This window comes from Lipotes vexillifer, unplaced genomic scaffold, assembly GCF_000442215.2.
Source record: "Lipotes vexillifer unplaced genomic scaffold, Lipotes_vexillifer_v1.1 scaffold36, whole genome shotgun sequence".
NCBI lineage: Eukaryota > Metazoa > Chordata > Mammalia > Artiodactyla > Lipotidae > Lipotes > Lipotes vexillifer.
The window spans coordinates 4,603,789-4,626,659 of NW_006792448.1; the positions used below are offsets into that span (position 1 = coordinate 4,603,789).

Sequence of the window (22,871 nt, forward strand, 5' to 3'; positions counted from 1 at the left end):
TGTACGCGGGTCTCTCACTGTTGTGGCCTCTCCCGTTGCGGAGCACAGGCTCTGGACGCGCAGGCTCAGCGGCCATGGCTCACGGGCCCAGCCGCTCCGCGGCATGTGGGACCTTCCCGGACCGGGGCACGAACCCGCGTCCCCTGCATCGGCAGGCGGACTCTCAACCACTGTACCACCAGGGAAGCCCTACATTCTATTTTTAACCTGCTTTTTCTTTTAAGCCTATTTCATAAACATGTTTCTGTTGTATTAAATACTCTTTCACAGTAGGATTTTTAATGGCTGCATACTATTCCATCATAGAGCTTCCCAGGGTGACTGCTTTGTAGGGTATTTATATGATATAGAGACTCCTGTCTATTCTAAAAATCGATTTCCTTGTCTTGTATACTGAAACATACAACAGCCAATGCCAATGAGTAGGGGAAGAGGAGGGTGATTTGGAAAAGAAAAGACAAGGTGTGATTTGGAAGGAAAGCAGCTGGCTTTTTTTATTCATTTCCTTGTTTCCCATTCACACAGTCCTGATGCACATAATCGATGTTCATGTGTTTTGCAAGTCATTTAACAACTGCTTTGACTCTGCGACAGAATACAGGCCATGTTGTCACTCACCCTTGGAAGTGAGATTCTGACAGGTCCATGTCGCCAGCCTGGGGGCGGGCCTTTTCATGCCAGCAAAACCCGGAAGTTCCTGCCACTCTCTCCTCCCGCTCTGTTTCCCGGGCTACACCCCTGGGGGTTCTTCTCCCTGATAAGGCGGCCTCGGTGCACATTTTCACCTGATTTTGTGAGCTCTGCATTGCTTTAGGAGGGCCCTGGGCCCCATGTCTCATGCCGTGCCCACCATAATGAAATATCTCCCCAGACCAGACTGTTTGCCAGAGTGGGTCTGTTTGCAGAATCACAGCTTCTGGGTCTCTAGAACCTTAAAAGCCTTCTGTTACTGAGAGAGCCTGAGCCTTTGCTGCCTTGGGGAGGAGGCCTTTCACCTCCCTCTTTATTTTGAAACACGTGATGGCCAATGAACAGACATATCTTCTGCATTTTTCTTTTCCCATTGGCTGTGTGCTCGTGCTGAAAGCCCTGGCCAGGAGCACTGAGGGAGGTTCACAGCTCTCAGCCCTGTGAGGCCTCCACTGTGGTAGCAGGAAGAGCTGCAAGCGGGCCCGGGCTCCAGCGGCGGGCGTCCTGGCCTACACAGAGGACAGAGCAGATGTCCACGTGAGATTCAGGCTTCCCCTCGCAGAGGACTCGGTGCTCCAGCCTTCCTGTGTCTAAGCTGATGGATGCTAGGATGCTCCCGAGTCAGGACTTGCTTGGGCATCTCGTTGAGAAACGTCTCAGGTGCACTTGCTTCTGTTTGCACCCTCTGTGGGATGCCAGATATGCATTCCCTCACTGCCCCCACTTCCCTGGTCGCTGGTTTGGGTTGAATGTTTCCTTCCTTGGAATGGCAGGACCATGGCCCACCACCCAAGGTTTGCATCCACTTGGGGCTGCCATTGCAATTCTTCCCAGCAAGAGCAAGGCAGGTGAGGAGGAGAGGCCAGGCGGCCTGCAGACCCAAGAGCACCATGGCATTTATCACACCTTCCTTCCTCCTCCACTCTCCCAACCCAGAGCAACCACAGAGCGTTGGGTCATGACTTTGGGAGCCAGGTTCTGGTCCCGGCTCTGCTACCAACTAGCAGTCTACTTGTTTGTAAAATGGGACTAATGTTGCCCACCATGCTTGCCTTAATGATACATAGCAAGGATCCCATAGGAACCTGGGCATGAAAGCAAGGAATGAGTACTAACCATCCTTGCCCTCCACCTCTCCAAACCATGTCAGAAAGGAATCTCGGAATGGGATTGGTTGGCAGTAGCACTTCCTGGAGTGGGATGGTGGAGGAAGTGGTGGGATGCCAGCCTTTGGCTCTCCTCCAGGGCCTGTGAGCCAAGTGCTGGTCTGTGCTAACTGTGCACACCTTCATTGCAGGAGCGAATCTGCCTTTGAGAAAGCCAACATCGATGTGTTCCGGGTGAGAACCAATAATGTGGGCCTCATCTACAAAATCAGGTGAGAACCTGGCCCCTGACCAGGTTGGGTGAGAGGAAGGCAAGTAGAATAGGAACTGATTTCACTACTGACACTTTTGGGTGTTGATTGCTCTCCTGACGTCATCTGAGGGGTGACCAAAGGCCCAAATCTTTCCCTCCTACTCTGAGTCATTGTGCCCTAAATTTGCCCATTAGAGCTTCACTTCCTTGGGTTAAGACAACTTGAGACAATTTTTCACACACTTGGGAAATATGCTCTGAGAAACCCTAGCAAAGTGGTTAGTAGACTCAGTCCAGATTGCCTTCGTTCAAATTTCTGCCCTGCCATTTACCAGTTGTGGGACTTTGGGGAGGTTTCCTCTCCAAGCCTCAGTTTCCTTGTCTGTAATAATGGTGCCTAGCTCCTAGGGCACCATTAGAGTTAGTAAGAATTCAATGAGTCAGTGTTTAGAATATTAACTGGCATACAGTAAGCGCCCAGTGAGTGTTAGAGATGCCAGGTCACATTGCAGGATGCCTTTTGACAGAGATCTCCCCTAATCTTGCTCTGTCTGGTGGAGTTTTTGTGAATGTGTGGGGAGGGATAACTCTGCCAGCCTGGTTGCTGAGGAACAGCCTTCAATTGCCCCTGTTTGCCCCCCTCCACCTACTACCACCCCCAATCAAGTCATACCCATTTGCCAGCATGTCAAGATCACTTATGGTCTGTCTGTACCCAGACTAGAGGGCCTGGACAGAAGGGAAATGCTGCCTCCATTCAGCGCTTGTTTTTTTTTTTTTTTTCCTCCCCCTAGAAAATATAGGGCCATGAACTCTCTTTACTGGGAAAATAAGGGACTTATGAGGGCCCTGGCACCGGTTGTGTGGGGAAAGGGGGTTATGAACACGGAAGGGGCTCTTATGGGGGAGGGTCGGGAAGAAGGTGTCAGTGTGTGGGAAAGGCAGCCACTAAGCTGAGGTCCACTATGTGCCAGGCTCCATGCCAGGCAGAGGCATGCATCCTTGTGTATATCATGTGTGTCATCCATGTGTGTGTTGTCTTGGACTGTGGTTGTCCCGTTAAGACCTGCAAGTTGTAAGGCCTCACTGTGATGGGATGCTTGGTGCAAAGTGAGGTCATCCAAGGGTCAAGTTCTGGGGAAGAAACTGGGCCTCAAAGAGAAAACTGGACTGCCAAGGATAAAGAGGACTGTAGGAAGTGGCGGAAGATAATGGGGGCCAGATTTTGAAAAGTCTGGATCTCTGCTGCCCAGCACAGCAGCCCCTGGCCCCACGGGACTATTGATCACTCTAATGTGGCTAGCCCAAACCAGATGCACTGTGTGTGCAAAATCACACCAGGTCTTTGAAAAACTAGTACGAAGTAAAGGATGTAAGAAAGCTCATTAATAAATGTTTACACGGTTACCCACTGAAATGATAAATGGATTAAACAAAATATATTATTAAAATTAGTTTCACCAGTGTCTTTCTTTTTCAATGTGGCTACTAGAAAATCTAAAATTACCTATCTGGCTCACACATGAAGCTCATGTGATATTTCTATGGGGCAACACCAGTCTATGTGGCCATGGGGGAGCCTCTGGGTGGTGGGACTGAGTATCTGGGGTGTGGGGGTGTGTCTGGGAGTCAGGGAGAGAGGGGAAGCTCAAGATGGTCCCACTGCAAGCCTTAGCAATCCTGGATTTTCCATGGAAGGCAATATTTCCTTGTGGGCAATGTAACGATGCAACATTCATTCATAAGTTCATCCACCTTGCAAGGAGTCCCCACTTTGTAGATAAGGAAACTGAGGTTGGAGAGGTAAAGTAACAACATCATCAGAATGATTAAACCTCTCTTTGGAACAAACATTGGGGTATTTCAGTATGGAAGGGGCGTCGTTTCTGTCCTGCCAGTGACGGTGCGGGTGTCTGTTTCTGCACCAGGATCGAGCATGACAACACAGGCTTGAACGCCAGCTGGTACCTGGACCGTGTGATTGTGACCGACATGAAGCGGCCTCACCTCCGTTACTATTTCAACTGCAACAACTGGCTGAGCAAGGTGGAGGGTGACCGCCAGTTGTGTCGCGACCTGTTGGCCAGCTTCAACCCCATGGACGTGCCTAGAGGTCAGTGCCCAGGCTGGCTTGCCCACCATCCCTCCCTGCCTGCACTGGGCTCACCCAGGACTCTGTCTTGTTCTGGGCAGCCCCATCACCCCTTGCCACCTCTTCCTGTTGACTAGGGCCCAGGGGAAGCCCCAGCTTTTCCTTGGGTCCCTCCCAAGAGCAAGTTCTGGGGGCTCATGGAAGTGGGAGACGCAGGAGGTCCTGGAGCCGTGATGGAGGAATGGGCACAGCCCTGAGGGTACCCTATGTTTTCAACAGCTCTTGTTGATGAGTATGTATCTACGGAGCGTCCCCTCTGAGTTCAAAGGCAGTTTTCCCTGTCTTCCTGTTCCCTAGCTTTTTTTCTGTTGACCAAGGAAGGTGAGTTCCAGCCAGGGGGGCATGGTGGATGTGAATCGCAATCTACAGCTTCCAGAGTTCCATCGTGCTGCCCCCAGCTCCTCCTGATTTTATGAGGAGTAAAACAACTTATTTCAAGTACATTTCTGGCCCAAATCCTTAAATTCAGTCATTTTTAGCTCTACAGGAAAAATGGGAGGCAGGGGATCAAAGCATAAAAATATACACGTTGTATCTCATGTCCTATTTTATCACTCTTTTGTCACCTAAAGTCCTGACCTCACCTCACCCCATTATTGAACGTATTTGTCTTTTCAAATAAGGGGACATCACATGTGGGTACCATCATCATAATAGCCTGATTGCACAGAGTCATGGGCCATCGGAGGGGAAAGGAACTTGGCGGCCAGGAGAAGAGAAGTGACTTTCCCACGGTCACCCAGTAGAACACATTTCACCTCCCAGCACGTACCCAGTGGTCTCCAAGTGCCACTGGCTCTTGCACCCCAGCTGAGCACATAAACATATCCTCTCTTCCAATGGACTTCAGCTCTCAATTTCTCTGTCTACCTCTTATCTCCCACCTCCCAGCTGACCTTGAACACTTGCCCCATTCCTCTGGTGTCCCCATCACAATAACCTGCAACTTCACTGATTCTTTTTTTAAAGATATGTTATCCATCTTTTACTACAAAAGCCAAATTTGATCATTGCAGAAAATTTAAAAAATATGGAAACACAATTATATAAGAAGAATACCTGTAATCCCATCACCTGGAAAAACATCACTGGTGAAATTTTTGCGCACTTATTTCTAGTCTTTTCTGTGAATACATAGTTTGAAAGGATGGGCTGTTACAACATCTCCTGTTTTACAGCATGTATATTTCTAAGCCATTAAATGTCACTCAACACCCCTACTTGTAATGGCTCTGTAGCATTCTGGTGTAGGGAGATATCATCATTTATTCATTGAATCCTTTATAGTTGGACATTTATACTGTGTTCCCCCTCTAAATTTTTTGTTATTATAAATAATACTATTATGAACAATACACCTAAATCTTTGCACAGATAAATGATTCTTTCCTTCAGATAAATTCCTAAGTGGAATTTTTAGGTCAGATAGAATACACAGGGTTAAGGCTTTTAATGGGTATTCCCAAAGTATGCTAGAAAGGACCCATCAGTGCACAGTCCCACCAGCTGTGCAAGAGCACCCACTCCACTCGGCCTTGCCAACAGCTGGTAGTATTGTTTAATTTCCCAACTGGATGGGAACAGGGGCTTTTATTATGCTTTTTAATTAATTTTTTATTGGAGTACAGTTGATTTACAATGTTGTGTTACTTTCAGGTGTACAGCAAAGTGAATCAGTTATATGTATACATATATCCACTCTTTTTTAGATTCTTTTCCCATATAGGCCATTACAGAGTATTGAGTAGAGTTCCCTGTGCTGTACAGTAGGTCTTTATTAGTTATCTATTTTATATATAGTAGTGTGTATATGTCAATCCTAATCTCCCAATTTATCCCTCCCCCCACTTACCCTCTGGTAACTGTAAGTTTGTTTTCTACATCTGTAACTCTATTTCTGTTTTGTAGACAAGTTTATTTGTACCCTTTTTTTAGATTCCACATATAAGCAATGTCATATGATATTTGTCTTTCTCTTTCTGACTTACTTCAGTCAGTAGGTCCATCTTCACTCTCTAGGTCCATCCATGTTGCTGCAAATGGCATTATTTCGTTCTTTTTATGGCTGAGTAATATTCCATTCCATTCCAATATTCCATTGTATATATGTACCACATCTTCCACATTGTATATATGTACCACATCTTCTTCATCCATTCCTCTGTTGATGTACATTTAGGCTGCTTCCATGTCCTGGCTATTGTAAATAGTGCTACAGTGAACATTGAGGTGCATGTATCTTTTCAAATTATGGTTTTCTCCAGTTATATTCCCAGGAGTGGGATTGCTGGATCATATGGTAACTGTATTTTTAGTTTTTTAAGGAACCTCCATACTGTTCTCCATAGTGGCTGTACCAGTTTACATTCCCACCTATAGTGTAGGAGGGTTCACTTTTCTCCACACCCTCTCCAGCATTTATTGTTTGTAGGTTTTTTGGTGATGGCCATTCTGGAAAAGGAGCTTTTCAATGTTCTCCCTTTGATTACTGGTGAGGTTGAACATTTTCATATGTTTATTGGCCATTTGTGGTGTGTGTGTGTGAATTGTCTGCCCATGCCCCCTGTGCCTGTCTTTTCCATTGGGGTGAATTTCACCAATTCTCCTGTAGACCTTAAGCACTTTAATCTTTGATCCAGTCTCTTTATCAGGATCAATCCTTAGCAAATTGTCAAGCTTGCCATCTTTCTCTTTTGTTCTCTTAGTTTCCCCTTTCTTGGCCTTTTCCCTCCTTTTAGCTCCTTATCCAACTTTCTGCTTTGGTCACATGAAAATCCATTGCTCCACTGTTAGGAGAAGAGCTTCTGAAAATCACCATTGAGAAAGAATGAATTAACTCAGTGGTTCCCCAACTTTCCACAAGAACTGTCCAGGGTAGTGTTTTCTTAAAGTCTCTGAATCAGGCTGCCTAACTGGGCTCCCTGCTCCTTTCTGGGCTGGGGGGCATTGGGTTTTTAGTATTTCCAGGCTAGATTCTGGGAGAGGGAATGAAAAAAATGATCTTCATATATTCAGGGACTGTATTAGTAAACAAAAGGTTAAGTTTCTTTTCTTTTCACCTGGAATTATACTAACTTGGTGTTTGGAGGTCTTTGATCATCAAAATGGGGAAGATAATTATTTCTTTATTCGTAGTTTGACAGGTAAAAATGTTTCAAAATGTGGGATGTGGGCCACAATAGAAGGAGGAGAGAGGAAAGGGGGCATTTTCTGAGTGTATTCCATGCCCTCCTCCCCTTGTTCCCCTCTCCCCACCCCCAGGGGCCATCTCCCAAAGTTCTGGCTAATAATCAGCTGGAACCTTCTTTCATTCCAGCTCCTCAGGGAAGGTAGGTGTTCCAGGCTGACCGACCAACCCTTTGACCAAGGTGATCAGCAGATAACAGTGGAGCGGAGGGGACTGGGCCTTGATTAGTTTTCTAGATGGTTCCTCTACAGGGGATCTCGCGTATCATGCATAAAGACACAACTGCCTGAGTGGAGCTTGCCCTCCCTGGTGCAGAAGCTAAGCCGAGGTGCACTGGAACTGCTGCCCCGGATAAGAATATCACCCTCGCCACATGGCACAGAGCCTGGCATTTCCTCTCTAGGCTTCTGTTTAAGTATACTTTGGAGGAGGGACCCAACGTGTTCCTACCACCTTGAGGGGAATGGCTGAGTCAGGGCTGTCCTCTTCCTCATGGAGCCACTGGCACGAGTATGAACAGAGACAGCAGGTTCAAGAAGGAGGAGGTAGAAGTTGACCAGCTCACAGTCATGTGGATGGAGGATCCAAGAACCTAGTTCTATTTCTTAGTTGTCAATCGGTTGGTAAAATCTGGCACCTTAAGGAAACCAGGCAATAGAACCAACCAAAAAGGCTTTGTCTTTTGGTTTTCTTTGCATCTGATCACCAGGCCTGGGAGGATGTTGCTGGGGCCTGGGGGCCCAGGCTGTTATATCTCCCCAATCCATCTGGGGTTCCCAAATCCCAGCCACTCACATTCCTCCTTCAAGACTTTTGCTTTATTCAAATATCACTTTCGTCATTATTACTCTTCTTTAACTCACTTTTTACAACTTATATTAACTGTAAGTGTATTTTAAAAAGAAAGTTGAGGGCTTCCCTGGTGGCGCAGTGGTTGAGAGTCCGCCTGCCGATGCAGGGGACACGGGTTCGTGCCCCGGTCCTGGAAGATCCCACATGCCGCGGAGGGGCTGGGCCCGTGAGCCATGGCCGTTGAGCCTGAGCGTCCCAGAGCCTGTGCTCCGCAACGGGAGAGGTCACAACAGTGAGAGGCCCGCGAACCGAAAAAAAAAAAAAAAAAGTCGATATCGCTATCATTAAAAACTTTATTGTTATCCTTTGCTACAAATATCAAGGATAATTAGCACATATTAAAATAAATATGCAACATTAGATAAGCCTCATGTATCACCCCTAGCATCCCACATACCACCAGTGGTGTGCAAACTGCATCCTTGGAAACACTACCAGCCCTGCTCTGAGAGAAAGGGAAAGCAGAGACCCGGAGGGAGGGGAGGAGTGCTGCTAAGGTATCTGGGCTCTCCTCTTCATGAGTCTTTGCTTCACTTTGTCCTTGCCACACTTCTGGGGGTGGGGGGTGAGGGAAGGCAGGCAGGTGTTAATTACACAAATGAGTAAACTGAGGCCCGGGAGGTGGTGACTCATCTAAGATCAGACAGCCAATCACTGACAGAGCTGGGACTAGAAGGCAGGGCTACTAGTTGTTGGTGGAATGTGCCTTCTGTCTGCCCCTTGGACAGGGCAAGACCAAGGGCACCTGAGAGATCAGAGCCTGAGGGATCAGAGCGAGGGGCTCATGGAGGTCAGCTGGCCCAGTCTCCTGCTGTCACAGGAATCCTTCCACAGCATCCCCGCCAGTTGCTTCTCCAGCTCTGGTTTAAATCTAGCCTTTCTTGAGTGGGGAATGCTGCCCAACCTCCCAGTGTAACCCATCCCACTGATGAGCAGCACTTGTCAGAAGGGTCAGCCTGAAATTAAACCCCCATGAGTCTCCCTGAGATGTTTGCTAATCTGATTCAGACCTCCCCTCACCCGGCGCAGGAGGTTTTCACGTCAGCCCTTTGTCTGTAGGAAGACAGGGCTCTCTCCTCTCAGGATTGCACCCCCAGGTTTCTCAGCCTCTCCTCTTGTGGCTCATCCCCAGCATGGCTCCCGAGCAGCCCTGGTTTATCATTGCCCCTCAAGAACGTGCCTCCCAAGCTAGAACCCTGTGTTTCAGATGGGGCCTCATCAGAACAGCGTGCAGAGGGCCTCCCTGACTCCATTGCCTGCTTCTTTTTAAAAATTATTGTGGAAAAATGTACATAATATTTACCATCTTAACTATTTTCAAATGCACCATTCAATGGCACTAAGTACATTCACATTGTTGTGAAACCATCACTACAATCCACCTCCAGAATTCTCTCATCTTCCCCAGCTGAAATTTGTTCCTATTAAAGAATAACTCCATATTCCCCTCCCCCTCCCCCAACCCCTGGTAACCTCTATTCTTCTTCCTGTCTCTCTGAAAATGACTACTTAGGAACCTCATATAAGTGGAATCATAGAATATTTGTCCTTTTGTGACTGCTTATTTCACTTAGCACAGTATCTTCAAGGTTCATCCACATTGTAGCATGTGTCAGAATTTCCTTTCTTTGTAAGGCCGAATAATATTCCATTGTATGTATAGACCGCATTTTATTTATCCGTTTGTCTGTCAATGGACCTTCGGGTTGTTTCCACCTTTTGACTATTGTGAATAATGTTGCTGTAAACATTGATGTACGAATATCTGTTCGAGTTCCTGCCTTCAGTTCTTTTGGATATATACCAAGAAGTGGAATTACTGGATCATATGGTAATTCTATGTTTAACTTTTTGAGGAACTGCCACGCTCCTTTCCGCAGCAGCTGTACCATTTTGCACTCCTACCAGCAATTCCAATTTTTCCACACACTCATCAATAGTTGTTATTTTCTGGGGTTTTTATTTGTTTATATTTGATAATAACCATCTTAATGGTTGTGAGGTGGCATCTCAACTGTGGTTTCGATTTGCATTTCCTGGGGATAAGTGACGTTGTGCATCTCTTCATGTGGCTATTGGTCATTTGTATATCTTTTTGGAGAAATGTGCATTCAAGTCCTTTGCCCATTTTTTAATCAGGTTGTTTGTTTTCTTGTGGAGTTGTAAGAGTCTATCCAGAATATATTTCTGGATATAAACCCTTTATCAGACATGATTTACAAATATTTTCTCCCATTCCATGGGCTGCCTTTTGTGCTATTTGTGTCTGCTGGTGCATAAAAGTTTTTAATTTTTATGAAGTCTAATTTACCTAGTTTTTCTTTTGTTGCTTATGCTTCTGGTGTCATATCCGAAGTCACTGCCAAATCCTATGTCATGAAGATTTTGTCCCAATGTTTTCTTCTAAGAGTGCTATAGATTTAGCTCTTACATTTTGGTTGTTGATCTATTTTGAATTAAATTTTGTATATGGTGAAAGGTAAGGGCCCAACTTCATTATTTTGTTTGTGGATATTCAGTTTTCTCAGCACCATTTGTGGAAAAGACTGTGCTAAGACCATTCCCCATTGAATGGTCTTAGCACCCTTGTTGAAAATCATTTGGCCATAAATATGAGGGTTTATTTCTGGGCTCTCTGTTATATTCCATTGCTCTAAATGTCTGTCCTTATGCTAGTACCACACCATTTTTATTACTGTAATTTTGTAGGAGTTTTGAAATCAGGATGTGTGAGACCTCCAAATTTGTTCTTCTTTTTATTTTATTCTTTTATTTTATTTTTTAGATTTTTTGATGTGGACCATTTTTAAAGGCTTTATTGAATTTGTTACAATATTGCTTCTGTTTTATGTTTTGGTTTTTTGGCCCTGAGGCATGTGGGATCTTAGCTCCCTGACCAGGGATCAAACTTGCACCCCCTGCATTGGAAGGCGAAGTCTTAACCACTGGATCTCCAGGGAAGTCTCTGTTATTCTTTTTAAAGATTGTTTTAGCTATTCAGTGTCCCTTGATGTCCTGCTTCTTTTTTTCTACTTTTTTTGTTTATTGGGATATACTTCACATACCATATAATTCAATGTGTACATTCAATGTTTTTTTGTATATTCGTGAAGTTGTGCAACCATGACCACAATCAAATTTATAACATTTTTATCATTCCAAAAGAAGTCCTATACCCTTTAGCAGTCACTCACAACACACCCCTCCCAATACTCCCTAGCTCTAGGCAACCATTAATTTACTTTCTCTCTTTATAGTTTTGTCTGTTCTAGACGTTTCATATACACAGAATCATATAATATGGGGCCTTTTGTGACTTGTTTCTTTCATACAGCATGTTTTCAAGGTTTATTCATGTTATAGCATATATCCGTAACTCATTTCTTTTTATGGCCTAATAATATTCCTTTTTATATTTATAGTACATTTTATTTATCCATTCATTGGTTAGTGGACATTTGGTTTATGTCCTGCTTCTTTTAATGCACCCTAAATTCTCATTAACTATTTTTAACAGTGACACTAGACCATAATCACCTGGAAGAAAAGATGAAAATGCTCTCTCCACCCCAAGTCCTCAGTCCTTGCCCAGGACTTAGAGGCTGCTGGAGAAACCTATGGATTCTCCTGACTCATCCCCACGTGAGTCAGCAGGTGTGGGTGTCCCAATCTTGGCTGGCTCTCCACCACATCTCAACAAAAAAATGATCCAGGCAGACATCACACCTCCTAATTAAGCATCTCAGATATATATGCAGCCTGAACAGGGAGGTTGCAGCCACCTCTATGCTCATTTCCTTCTTAGAATGGGTGTCAGGGGTCCTGGCACTTTCTGGGGCCTGGGGAAGGTTGACAGCTGCTTTTTCAGCATATCTGTGTTGATTATACCTGGAAACACAGTCTTGACTATTGAATAGTTCCAGAAGCGTGGCGAATTTTCCCTCCTGCCATCTGCTTCTTTGCATTCCCCCACCTCCATTGACATGGACACCTGATTCCCTTCCTAGAGGATTTATTTCATCCTGTCTGGAATGGTTCACCCTTTTGACACCCAGAACCCAGAGGGGCATTGACATTTACACACTGATGAAAGCCCTTGGCCAGGATCTAAGGACAGTCTCCCAGACCTCGAACTGAAGCCTCAACATTAGCAACTGCCATTGGTGATGCCCCCCTGAGCTGCTCTTAGATTCTGGGTCAGGGTGAAAACATGGTCTTTTCCCTCAAGGTGCTCACAGTCTAAGAGAGGACAGACATTGCCATAGTGCAAGGTATTCACAAAGAGGGTGGAGGGCATGATGGTTCAGAGCTCCCGTCTCAAGTCACAGAGTCCTAGGTTCAAATCCCAACCATGACACCTACTAGCTATGGACAAAATCCTTCTTCAGACTGTGTCTTCGTGTGCATATGCCTTACAGATAGTATCTTATTGAAAATTCATAACACCCCGAGGAAGTAAGGTCTATTATTATCTCCGCTTTGTGCCTACAACGAAGGTCAGGGTGAACATCCATGACCCTGAGTAGCCTCCTCCTCTGTTTCTTCATCTCAGGCCAGCAACTCCCCTTTCTCAACCTGTTTGCTCAGACTGTGTTGGCTCTAGTGTCTGGCAGGCAGCGCTCTGAAAGCTGTTCTCTCCAGCACTAATAAACCATGAAGAGGTTTCAAGGGACCCATGGGAAATGGGATCGAAGCCTGAGGGACAGGATGAGACACCCTCTCCCCACCTACTCGCAGACTGTGGAGTGGAAGCCAGACTACTGACAGCAGTTTCTGGGGTTCAGGCCCCACCTCAGCTACCCCAAAAAGGACTGAATAAGACTGCTCTCGCCAGAGCCCCAGGCCCTGCCTGCCTGCCTGCTGCCTTGGGGGCTTCTCCTTTCTCCCAGACATCTGTCTCAAGTCAGTTAGGGAGAAAATTGTGGATCACCCACTGAAATATATACCAGGGTCAGAGGACACATCAGGGCCCGTGCCTCTTCCCCCTCACCTGCTCTATTTCACCCTCTCCTTCTGTTTTCTCCATGCCACCCAAACCCCATTGGGTCTAAAGCCCCAGCCTCTCTGGAAAGCATCACCTGTGCCCTTGCCTTGGGTTTTCCTCTCCCTGCAGACTCTGGCGTAATTGAAGTCTGTGCCTTCCACTGTAGTGCAGTGATTCTCAGCGTGGTGCCCCCACCCCAAAGGCAGTTAGGGGATGTGTAAGGAATCTCATGGGCAGAGAGAAGGAACTTTTCCACCTGCTCCCTGAGGTTCAGATACATTCTGGCTGAATCAGCTACAGCCAGAACAAGCCACTGTGGCTGATGGCGGTGTGCTGTAGCCCTCAGGAGTTTTGAGATGGATAAATGGCTGAGAAACAGCATATCTCAGGGACCGCTATTTGCCTCTTTGGGTTCTAACTCCTTAATATGTGTCTATCTGGTGTCTCCAGCTAAGCTCAGGTTTCTCTGAGGGTAACACTTTCACTTGTGCCTGCGCACTTGGTCACTTAGGTGGGGCTTGGGTGAAGATCGATAGGATGTGGGCTCGTGTGTATGTGGGTTGTGTGCAGACACACCCACTCATGAAGACCAGCAGCAGAGATGGGTGGTAAGAGCTCTCCTGGGCCACAGAGAGCTGGCTTCTAGACTTGCCCCTCTGTAATTGTGCCCCTTAGGCAAGTTACTTGTCCTCTGGGCTGCCTTCTCATCTTACCAGAAAACTCGGATGTTGTCCAAGGTCCCTTGAGGTGCTAGCTTGCTCTGGTACTCTGCTAGCTAAGCATCTCTCAGCCCTTTCACCGGGCTCCATGTTTCTTCCGCCCAGTGACCCCCTTGATGCTGGGTCACCTTTAGTGTGACATTCATGGGGCACAGCACCCACATGCAGTTGATAAGCACACTGCAGACTTACACAGGCTGAGAACGCAGGGCTACCTGTGCCTTTCTGGCCCCAGGGAGGCTCAGGGCACATCCCTGAAACTGGAGGTGGGATGGGGGTGGCACTGAAAGATCAGGGGTGGGGACGTGGAGGTAGACAGGCAGGATAAGATGGAGTAGATTTGCGGTGACCCAGTGTTGGGGCTCGAAGGAGCGTAAGCCAGGGGCTCTCACCGGTAGGGAGGCATGGGCAAGACCTGTTTAGGGCAGACATGGCCTTCTCACTGCCAATATGACGTCATTTCCTGCCTGCTGGCCAAGTAATTGTCCCCATCCTGGTGCCAACCCACAAACCCTCCCACCTTGAAAAGCACTGAGTTGATCACGTGGCTTAAATCAGTACTGAGCCCACATTGCAACAGGAGAGCTTGCCAGCTTGGCAGTGAGACAGGCCTCTGAAGCCAGGATCTGAGTTCCAGCTGGCCTGGGGGCTGTGCACACCCAAGGGCTGTCAGAGCCCAGGCACAACAGCTCATCAGGGTTTCAGACCAGGCCTCACTGACAGCCGAGAGGGCCCTTGCATTCAGAAGGGCCCAGAGTGAGGTGGGTGCAGCCACCACCCCTGCTCCCAGCTGGGACCTGTTCGTTAGGGACAAACCTTCTTCTAAGGAGCGTTTAGTCTTCTTTGGTGGATTAATAATAAATACGCTTGCAACCAGTTTTGTGTTGTGCTCCAAAGAGACTGAGGGGCTGGTAGTTGGAAGAAAGGGAGCCCACAAGGAGGAGCAACAGCTTGGGCAGGTGGGCTGCATGCAGTGTGCAGGCGGCGGGGAGGCAGATGACGTTCTCATTGCTTCCCAGTCTGGAGCAAATGGATTGGCTTTTTTTTTTTTTTTTTGGCTCTACCAAATGAGACAGCCAGTGCTGGGGGCCCAAAGTTGCCCAGAGCTGGGGATCAGGTAAAAATGACATTGCGTTCCTCTGGCACAATCACTGTTTCCACTCCTGTTTATTTCATCAGGTAACTGGGTTATAATTTCCAGCCCAGGCTGTGCTACCCAATGATTATCACACAGCTCCGGGTGTGCACCAGGTCTTGGCAAGGCTGTGTTGGGCACAGTGCCCAGGGTGCATCTGAAAAAAGGACAGCACAAGAAAGGGATCGTGATTAACGCCCTAGGGGCATGTGCAGATTGTGCTGACCTGCAGTGGATTATGGACCAGCCAGAGAACTGCATGGTACAGGAGCAAATGCAAGCAGCCTGGGTGACTGATGCAAAAGACACCCATCGTGAGAGCCCTGCCAGATAAACCGGCAGCCCTACCTACTCCCAAATTCTACTGGATGATATCATAGAGTAGTTAGATCATTAATTTAAAAATATAGCTCTCTGGGTCAGAAAGCACATGGGCTGTGCACCCTGAGTTTTAGTTCTGGCTTTGCCCCCAGCAGGGATGGGACATGGGGCAGAGCTCAGTTCCTCTCCTGTCCTCAGTTTCTTCCTGTGTGGAGTAGGGGCACCAGATGGCCTCTTGGGTCTTTTCAGTACTAGTAGAGTGTTTATTTTCACAAGCCAGCAGAGGATTGTCTGGGGCTAGCCTTCCTCTATGGAGGCAGGAGGAGACTGGGTTTTGGCTCCTCCCCTTCTGCAGTGGATGCTTCTTCCCCATTTCATCCCCACCCCCTACTTTCTATTCTTTTGCACATGCCCATCTCCCCACCAAGAGCTCTGTCTCTGAACCCCCAGTCTCTGTGGTCAAAACCTGGCTCTGCCTTTCTACCAGTTAAGCATGAACAGATGCCTTAATCTCTCTACCTCTATTTCCTCATCTGTAAAGTGGGGATAACATTAATTCCCACTTCAGAAAGTGCTTGAGCTGGTTAATTAGGGGAGTGAACGTTAAAGGACTTAGTGCAGCGCAGAACATAGAATAAATGCTCAGTGCATGAGGCAAGTCTGGTTGTCGCTGTTGTTACAAAGCCAGCGTTTCTCCCCCTGCTGCTTCTTCCACGTCTAGGCTTGCGCTGACACTGAGATGCACAGACTCAAGATTCTGGCCTCTCAGACTCAGAAAGGACTTTGGAGGCACTAAGTGCCAGGATCCCCTCTAGAATCCGGCAGGCTCATCTAGACAACTGGGGATAGGCTCATGACCTTGACGGCAGCCAAAGCTTGCGAGGGGCGCCACTCTTCCCAAACCCCTTCCCTCTCCTTGACATTTCCCCTGAACCCAGCACAAATGTTACTCAGGGTCCCCTAGCCCTATTTGCTGTGGCTGCTTTACAGGAATCATGATTCCTTGGAACACTACAGAGGTGGTCCTGGGCCCACGGACTCACAGCCACGAGGGCTTCGGGGTGGGGAGAGCGGGGCCAGCCCCGCAGCGCTCTCCTCTTCTGAACTTCACAGCAGCTTCCCACCCACCCCATCTGCTGCCACCTAGCATTGCAGAAAGCCATCTCCGGAAAGAGTGGGAAGAAGAGAACTGCTTTGCATGAGGCCCCAGTGCAGAGTACCAGCTAATTTCAGTACCCAAAACGACCTTATCTACCCTCCTCCGTGTTACAGAGAAGAGATCAGAAGCCCAGGGAAGTTGAGCAAGCTGCTCTTGGTCACACAGTGTAACTATAGGCAGAGCTAGAGCCTCGGGCTCAAGAGGCCAGCTCATGCTCCTCCAGTGTTATTCAGTGATTCAGTGGGCAGTGCGCATTTATTGGGAATCTTCTCTGCACCAGATCCTGGGCTCAGGGTAAATATGTAAGGCCTTTTCTCTGTAGGAGCTTAGAGCCTAGAGGGGAGAGAGTCAGCCAGTAAATAATCACAGTACAAAGGGATAGAATGCTGTAGATGGGGGATGACCCAGGCCAATGGAAGCACAGAGGAAGGAGGAATCAAGAGGGCTTCACAGAGGAGGTGATGCTCAATCTGTGACTTCATGGGTGGGGAGTTCGCCAGGCTTACTTTAGGAACTGATGGATCTTGGTGGCACAGTGTCTCATTCACAAAGCTGGGGACAGACTCTCAAATTCGCAGCTTCACTGTGGCCTCAGGTTCCCTGGGACCACTGCCAGCAACATTCTCTTTCAACCAACCAGCCAGAACCTTTGGGGGAATGCATGGAATTGTATATTTGCCCCATACTTGGTTATTTTGGTTTTCAAATAGGTGTTTATAATAAACTTTGTTTCTATTTTTGGAAATTGCACTTTCGCAGAGCTGTATTATGTAATCATGAAAATGTGAACTTATGATACAGATATTGCCTTGGCCTGTGGGTGTCCATTCCAGCCACCAGTGGTTTCCTACTTGACCCCTCCCCTGAGCATCAAGTATTTTTCAGATTCTTTTCCATTATAGGTTATTACAAGATATTGAATATAGTTCCCTGTGCTAGCCTGTAGGTCATTGTTGTTTATCTAGTTTATATATAGTAGTTTGTATCTGTTAATCCCAAATTTATCCCTCCCCTGCTTTCCCCTTTGGTAACCATTAGTTTGTTTTCTATGTCTGTAAGTCTATTTCTGTTTCATAAATAAGTTCATTTGTACCATTTATTTAGATTCCACATATAAGTGATATCATATGATATTTGTCTTTGTCTGTCTTACTTCACTTAATGTGATAATCTCTGGATCCATCCATGTTGTTGCAAATAGCATTATTCATTCATTTTTTTCTGGCTGAGTAATAGCCCATTGTATATATGCACCACACCTGCATTACCCATTCATCTGTTGATGGACACTTAGGTTGCTTCCATGTCTTGGCTATTGTAAATAGTGCTGCTGTGAACATTGGGGTGCATGTATCTTTTCAAATTAGAGTTTTTGTCTTTTCTAGATATATGCCCAGGAGTGGGATTGCTGGGTCATATGGTAACTGTATTTTCAGTTTTTTAAGGAGCCTCCATGCTGTTCTCCATAGTGGATGTACCAATTTACATGCCCACCAACAGTGTAGGAGAGTTCCCTTTTCTCCACACCCTCTCCAGCATTTGTTATTTGTAGACTTTTTGATGATGGCCATTTTGACTGGAATGAGGTGTTACCTCACTGTAGTTTTGATTTGCATTTCTCTAATAATTAACAATGCTGAGCAACTTTTCATGTGCCTGTTGGCCTTAAGTGCCTATATGTCTTCTTTGGAAAAATGTCTATTTAGGTCTTCTGCCCATGTTTTGATTGGTTTCTTTTCTTTTTTAAAAAAAAAATTAAGCTGTATAAGCTGTTTGTATGTTTTGGACGTAGGGAGGTATTATCACATCCCCATTTTGCAGATGAAGGAAACAAAGGCACAAAAAGGTTAAGTAATTTGTTTATAAGTGAAGGAGCCAAAGTGAGCCCAGAGACTTGAACTTAATCACTGTGTAGGCAGCCTTAGAGACACCTCTGTTAACATTTTGGTGAATTTCTTTTCTATCCCTTTTTTGTGCATGAATGTATTAAACACTATATATTGATGAAAAATGGTATTGTATTATAGTCAGATTTATATCCAGTTATTTTCACTTAATAGCATTGACTAATCTTCTAAACTATTATTTTAAATGGCTGCATGGTATTTCATGAATGAGTGAATACTATAATTCACCCCCAACAATCCCTCATTTTGGGTATTTTTAAGTTGTTCTCAATTTCTTGTTATTACTAACCCTGCTGTGATAGCCATCTTTTTAGGTAATCTGTGAACACAATTATTTCCTAGCATAAACTAATTGTTATGCACAGGGATTGAACTGTTGGCTCAAGGGGTTCACAGAATGATAAGTCTTTTGACACGTATTACTCACCTCGGGCAGCAACTGGGAAGTGCTGGCTTCCCAGCACTGTGGGAGGATAAACTCCAGCAATGGAGTGGAATCTGGGTTGGAAAGAGAGGAAATGCAGACACAGTTGCTGAGTGTGCACGTGGAAGGGAAGGACCTTCGGCAGCGCAGCAGGAGTGGGGCAGGCGAGCAACGGGGGTGTGTGTGGAAATAGCTCCGTGGGGCTTGGCAGTGAGGGAGGTGAGCACGAGGTGGAGTAAAAGCTTATCTACCCAGTACTGTCAAACACCTGGTAGCGTTAGGCTGACAGACATCACAGTTTCCTAGGAAATATATGAGCTGTATATTTATTTGGGGGTGGGGGGGATGAAAAGAGCAGAGTACTTTTTCTTGATGACCACCCAAGAGCGACTATTCATGACTGAGTGATGTTTTAATGTTGTGTAATCAGGCTCAGCTGAGTTCAACCCATGGCCTGTGTTCTAGCAAGTGTTAAGTGCCAAATAAGCGATGCAGACCCCAGAAGTTCTGGAATGGAGCACTTAGGGCTTGGAAGGTAGGGCCCTTCAGAGAGAATCTGGGGTTTAAGCTACAGCCAGTAGGGTGGGTGGAATGACAGCTAAGGAGAGAGCCTTCTTGTCTGGGTCCCTTGAGTCCAGGTATGGGCTTCAATCTTTTCCAGCTGTGAAAACTTAAGTGTCTCAACCTCCCGCTTCCATTGATTGCCTCATCAGTAGATGGTGACAATAGTCATTGTGAGGATTACAGGAGATAATAGGTGTGCTGGCCCACACTACTTTCTCAGTAAGCCCTGGAGGCTCTTATTATCTTTTTTTTCAAAATTCTTTATTGGAGTATAATGGCGTTACAATGGTGTGTTAGTTTCTGCTTTATAACAAAGTGAATCAGTTATACATATACATATGTTCCCATGTCTCTTCCGTCTTGCGTCTCCCTCCCTCCCACCCTCCCTATCCCACCCCTCCAGGTGGTCACAAAGCACCGAGCTGATCTCCCAGTGCCATGCGGCTGCTTCCCACTAGCTTTCTGTTGATTAGTGGGTGTGTCTGCAAGGGCAGCGAGGTCGAGGGCGTTATAGAGAAAGCTGAGGTGTTCCAGTCCTGTTTAAAGAACAGGGTGAATCTGGGTGAGAGATTTGGGTCTCTGGACCCGAGGGAAGAAGGAGGAAACTGTCTGGGGACAGCACTGGGGGAGGGAGAATTAGAGCCCATGGGCCTGGGAGGGCATTCACTGATCAGTGGCCACGATCTAGCTCTCAGCATGGAGCCTTGCCGCCTATCCTTGGGTTCTGCAGACCACATTCTCCCTATACCCATGCAGGCTTGAGTAGTTAGGGGCATTCCCTGGCTGGGGGGAGAATGTTCCCCCTCGGCTTCCACCCCCAGGGCAGCCCCCACCCTGAATCTCTCTCCCTGCCATTTTCATCTCCTCCCACGCAGCGCCTGTGAGATCTCACTTCTGTGTGTTGGCATCCTGGCTCTGGGTGAGCGGAAGTGCCGGGTGTCAGGGTGTAAACCTGGCAGATGCGGTTGGGGGTGGGGTAAAATCAAGACTCGTCATCCTCCTTCCAACCCTCCTCCCCAGTCTCACCTGCCAAAATAAATAAAGCCACTTTCTAATTAAACAGGATCTGGGGATGGGCGAAAGGCAGGGAAAGAAACTCAGTCAGCTCATCATTAGCTCATTCATGATTCTCTGCTTCCTGAAAAAACCTGGACCACGTGAGCTTCTCGGAGACGCAAACCGCGTTGGGCATGGGATGGCCTCTTCCTTGGCAAGTGGGACAGAGGCTTAGTTATGGGGTCTTTGCTAGGCTTCTGCTGTTGGGCACACGATGAGCAGCTCAGCTGGCTTAGTTGTGCACGCGGCACCAGAACTTGGGGCTTCCGGCCCCCTCAGGGCTCTGCCTCCCCCTGCCACCCAGGGTTGCTCTCTGGAGATGTGTCCTGTCACTGCTGTGTGCTGACTGTTCCAGACAGTGCGCTGGGGAGGCTGTGGGAGCCGCTGGCACACCTGGCGGCGCAGGAGGCATCTGGGGCCTGCCAGTGCCTGCCTTTTCTGGAAGCCCGCACAGGCAGCTTCCGGCTGGTCCGCAGGGGACAGATTTCCTGTTTGGAAGGACTAGCCTTGTGCCTCTGCAATGGGACGTGCAGAAGCAAAAAAGGACAAGGGCAAGGCTGGACTTGGGTATCCCCTGGGCAGGGCAAGAAGGACACAGACAACCCAATGATGTGGCCTTGAGGTAGCAATCTGTCTTTAAGCTGTAAATGATACTATCTGTACAGGACCCCCGCTCAACGCTGTTTGGCTTTGGAAGGCACCAGGTGATCGGCACCGTGATCTGTATCTGTTGTATATTGTTCAGATCAAATGTTTCAATTAGTTTGTCCACTCCGAGCTCCCGCTGACCTTTAGTGGAAGGAGGCTACTACCTGAAAGGTAGGGTTGCTGGGATCAGATGTACAGGCTATGCAATGCACAAGTGCAGCTATGTAAGGAGACTGCTTTCACATCATAGAGCTTGTAGATTTATGCATTTATTATGACATTATCCAACAGATGGCAGTAACGTGTCTTGAGGAAGGGATCCCTTTATCTAATTTGCACAAAGGCACCATTTGGGCTAACGGTAACCCTGCTGAAAGGCCAGAGAGAAATCAGTTCTAGGGAGAATTTTATAACAGATAATATGCCAAATGGGTAAACCACAGGCCAACTCTAGGGCTGGGGTGGGCCATCTCTAGTCCCTGTTTCTCCCATGCTCACTCAAGAAGGGGGATGAGCTCCTTGTTAGCCCCTCCTCCAGCCTGACCTTCCCCTCTCTCCCCATCTCTGCTCCTTGCTCATTCACAACCAGGCAATGAGCTGAAAGGCATAACGCCGAAGGTTGCAGAACTGGACCTGCCATCGTCCCCACCTTCAGAAAACCCCAGACCAGACCCCCTTCTCCACTGGACTCAAGGGAACACCAGGCTCAGCCTTGTCACACAACGTTGTAAGGGCAGGAAAAACGGAGCACAGGACCCGCTTCTTCTCACCCCTTCCACCCCAACAGAGAAAGGGCAATAGTTCCCCCACCTTCAGAGCCCTGAGCTGCTTAGCTAGTGGTTAGGTTGTGCTGTGATTATCCTGCAACCAGCAGCTGACTCCCCTGCGCCAGGCAGCTCCGTTCCCACCCAGACCACAGAGAGCAGAGTTGCCTGCAGTGCTCTGCCAGAAACACACAGGACGGTGCCTGAGAGCACACGAGAACACAGGGCAGGGGGTGGCCAAACCCGGTCTTCTACCTGTCTTTGTGTGGACCATGAGACTAGAAAGGCTTTTACATATTTAAAGGGTTGAAAAGAAATCAAAACAAGAATATTCCATGACACAGGAAAGTTCTGTGAAGTTCAAGTGTCCATGTCCATAAATAAAGTTTTCTTAGAAAAAAAAACGTTCTTTTTTTTTCCCCAAGAAAACTGGGCTGGGCCCAGTTTTCCAGCTGGGCCCATTTATTTATGTAGTATTTACGTAGGATTGTATCCAGCTGCTTTGGTGCTACAGCACCAGAGCTGAGTAGTTGCAACAGAGACCAAGTGGCCTGCAAGCCCTAGAATATTTATTATTTGGCACTTACAGAAAAATGTTGCTGACCTCTGGCCAAGAGCATGAGAGCCCATGAGGTATTCTGGAAACAGCCCTGGATTTGGAGACAAGAGACATGGCTTTGAGCCCTGCTGGCAACATTTAGCAGCTGTGTATCCTCAGCTAAGCCACCTTGCTCTCTGAGCCCCGGTACCTCGTCTGTCAGTAAGAATGTTCACAGTACCTGCCCTCCTCACGTGGCCCTTGCATGGATCAGGCTCCATCAAGGACATGCAAGTGCCTTGTGAACTGCAACCCCTGTGTGAAGGTTTAGTATTATTTGCCAGGGAAGGTGAGTCATTCCTGGCCTCTTCTTTCCACCTTTCTTCTCATCATCTTTCTCCAGACTGCCTTG

At 47.2% G+C, this 22,871-nt stretch overlaps 1 protein-coding gene across 2 annotated transcripts in view; it reads left to right on the plus strand.

Moving 5' to 3' along the window:
* The window catches only part of LOXHD1 (lipoxygenase homology PLAT domains 1), a 213,373-nt gene that overhangs the window by 11,591 nt on the left and 178,911 nt on the right, over positions 1–22,871 (plus strand). For both annotated transcript variants that reach the window (XM_007465616.1, XM_007465617.1), the window contains exons 3-4: positions 1,988–2,068; positions 3,978–4,162. In XM_007465616.1, the coding sequence (XP_007465678.1) occupies positions 1,988–2,068; positions 3,978–4,162 (266 nt within the window). The remainder of the gene's footprint in view (positions 1–1,987; positions 2,069–3,977; positions 4,163–22,871) is intronic.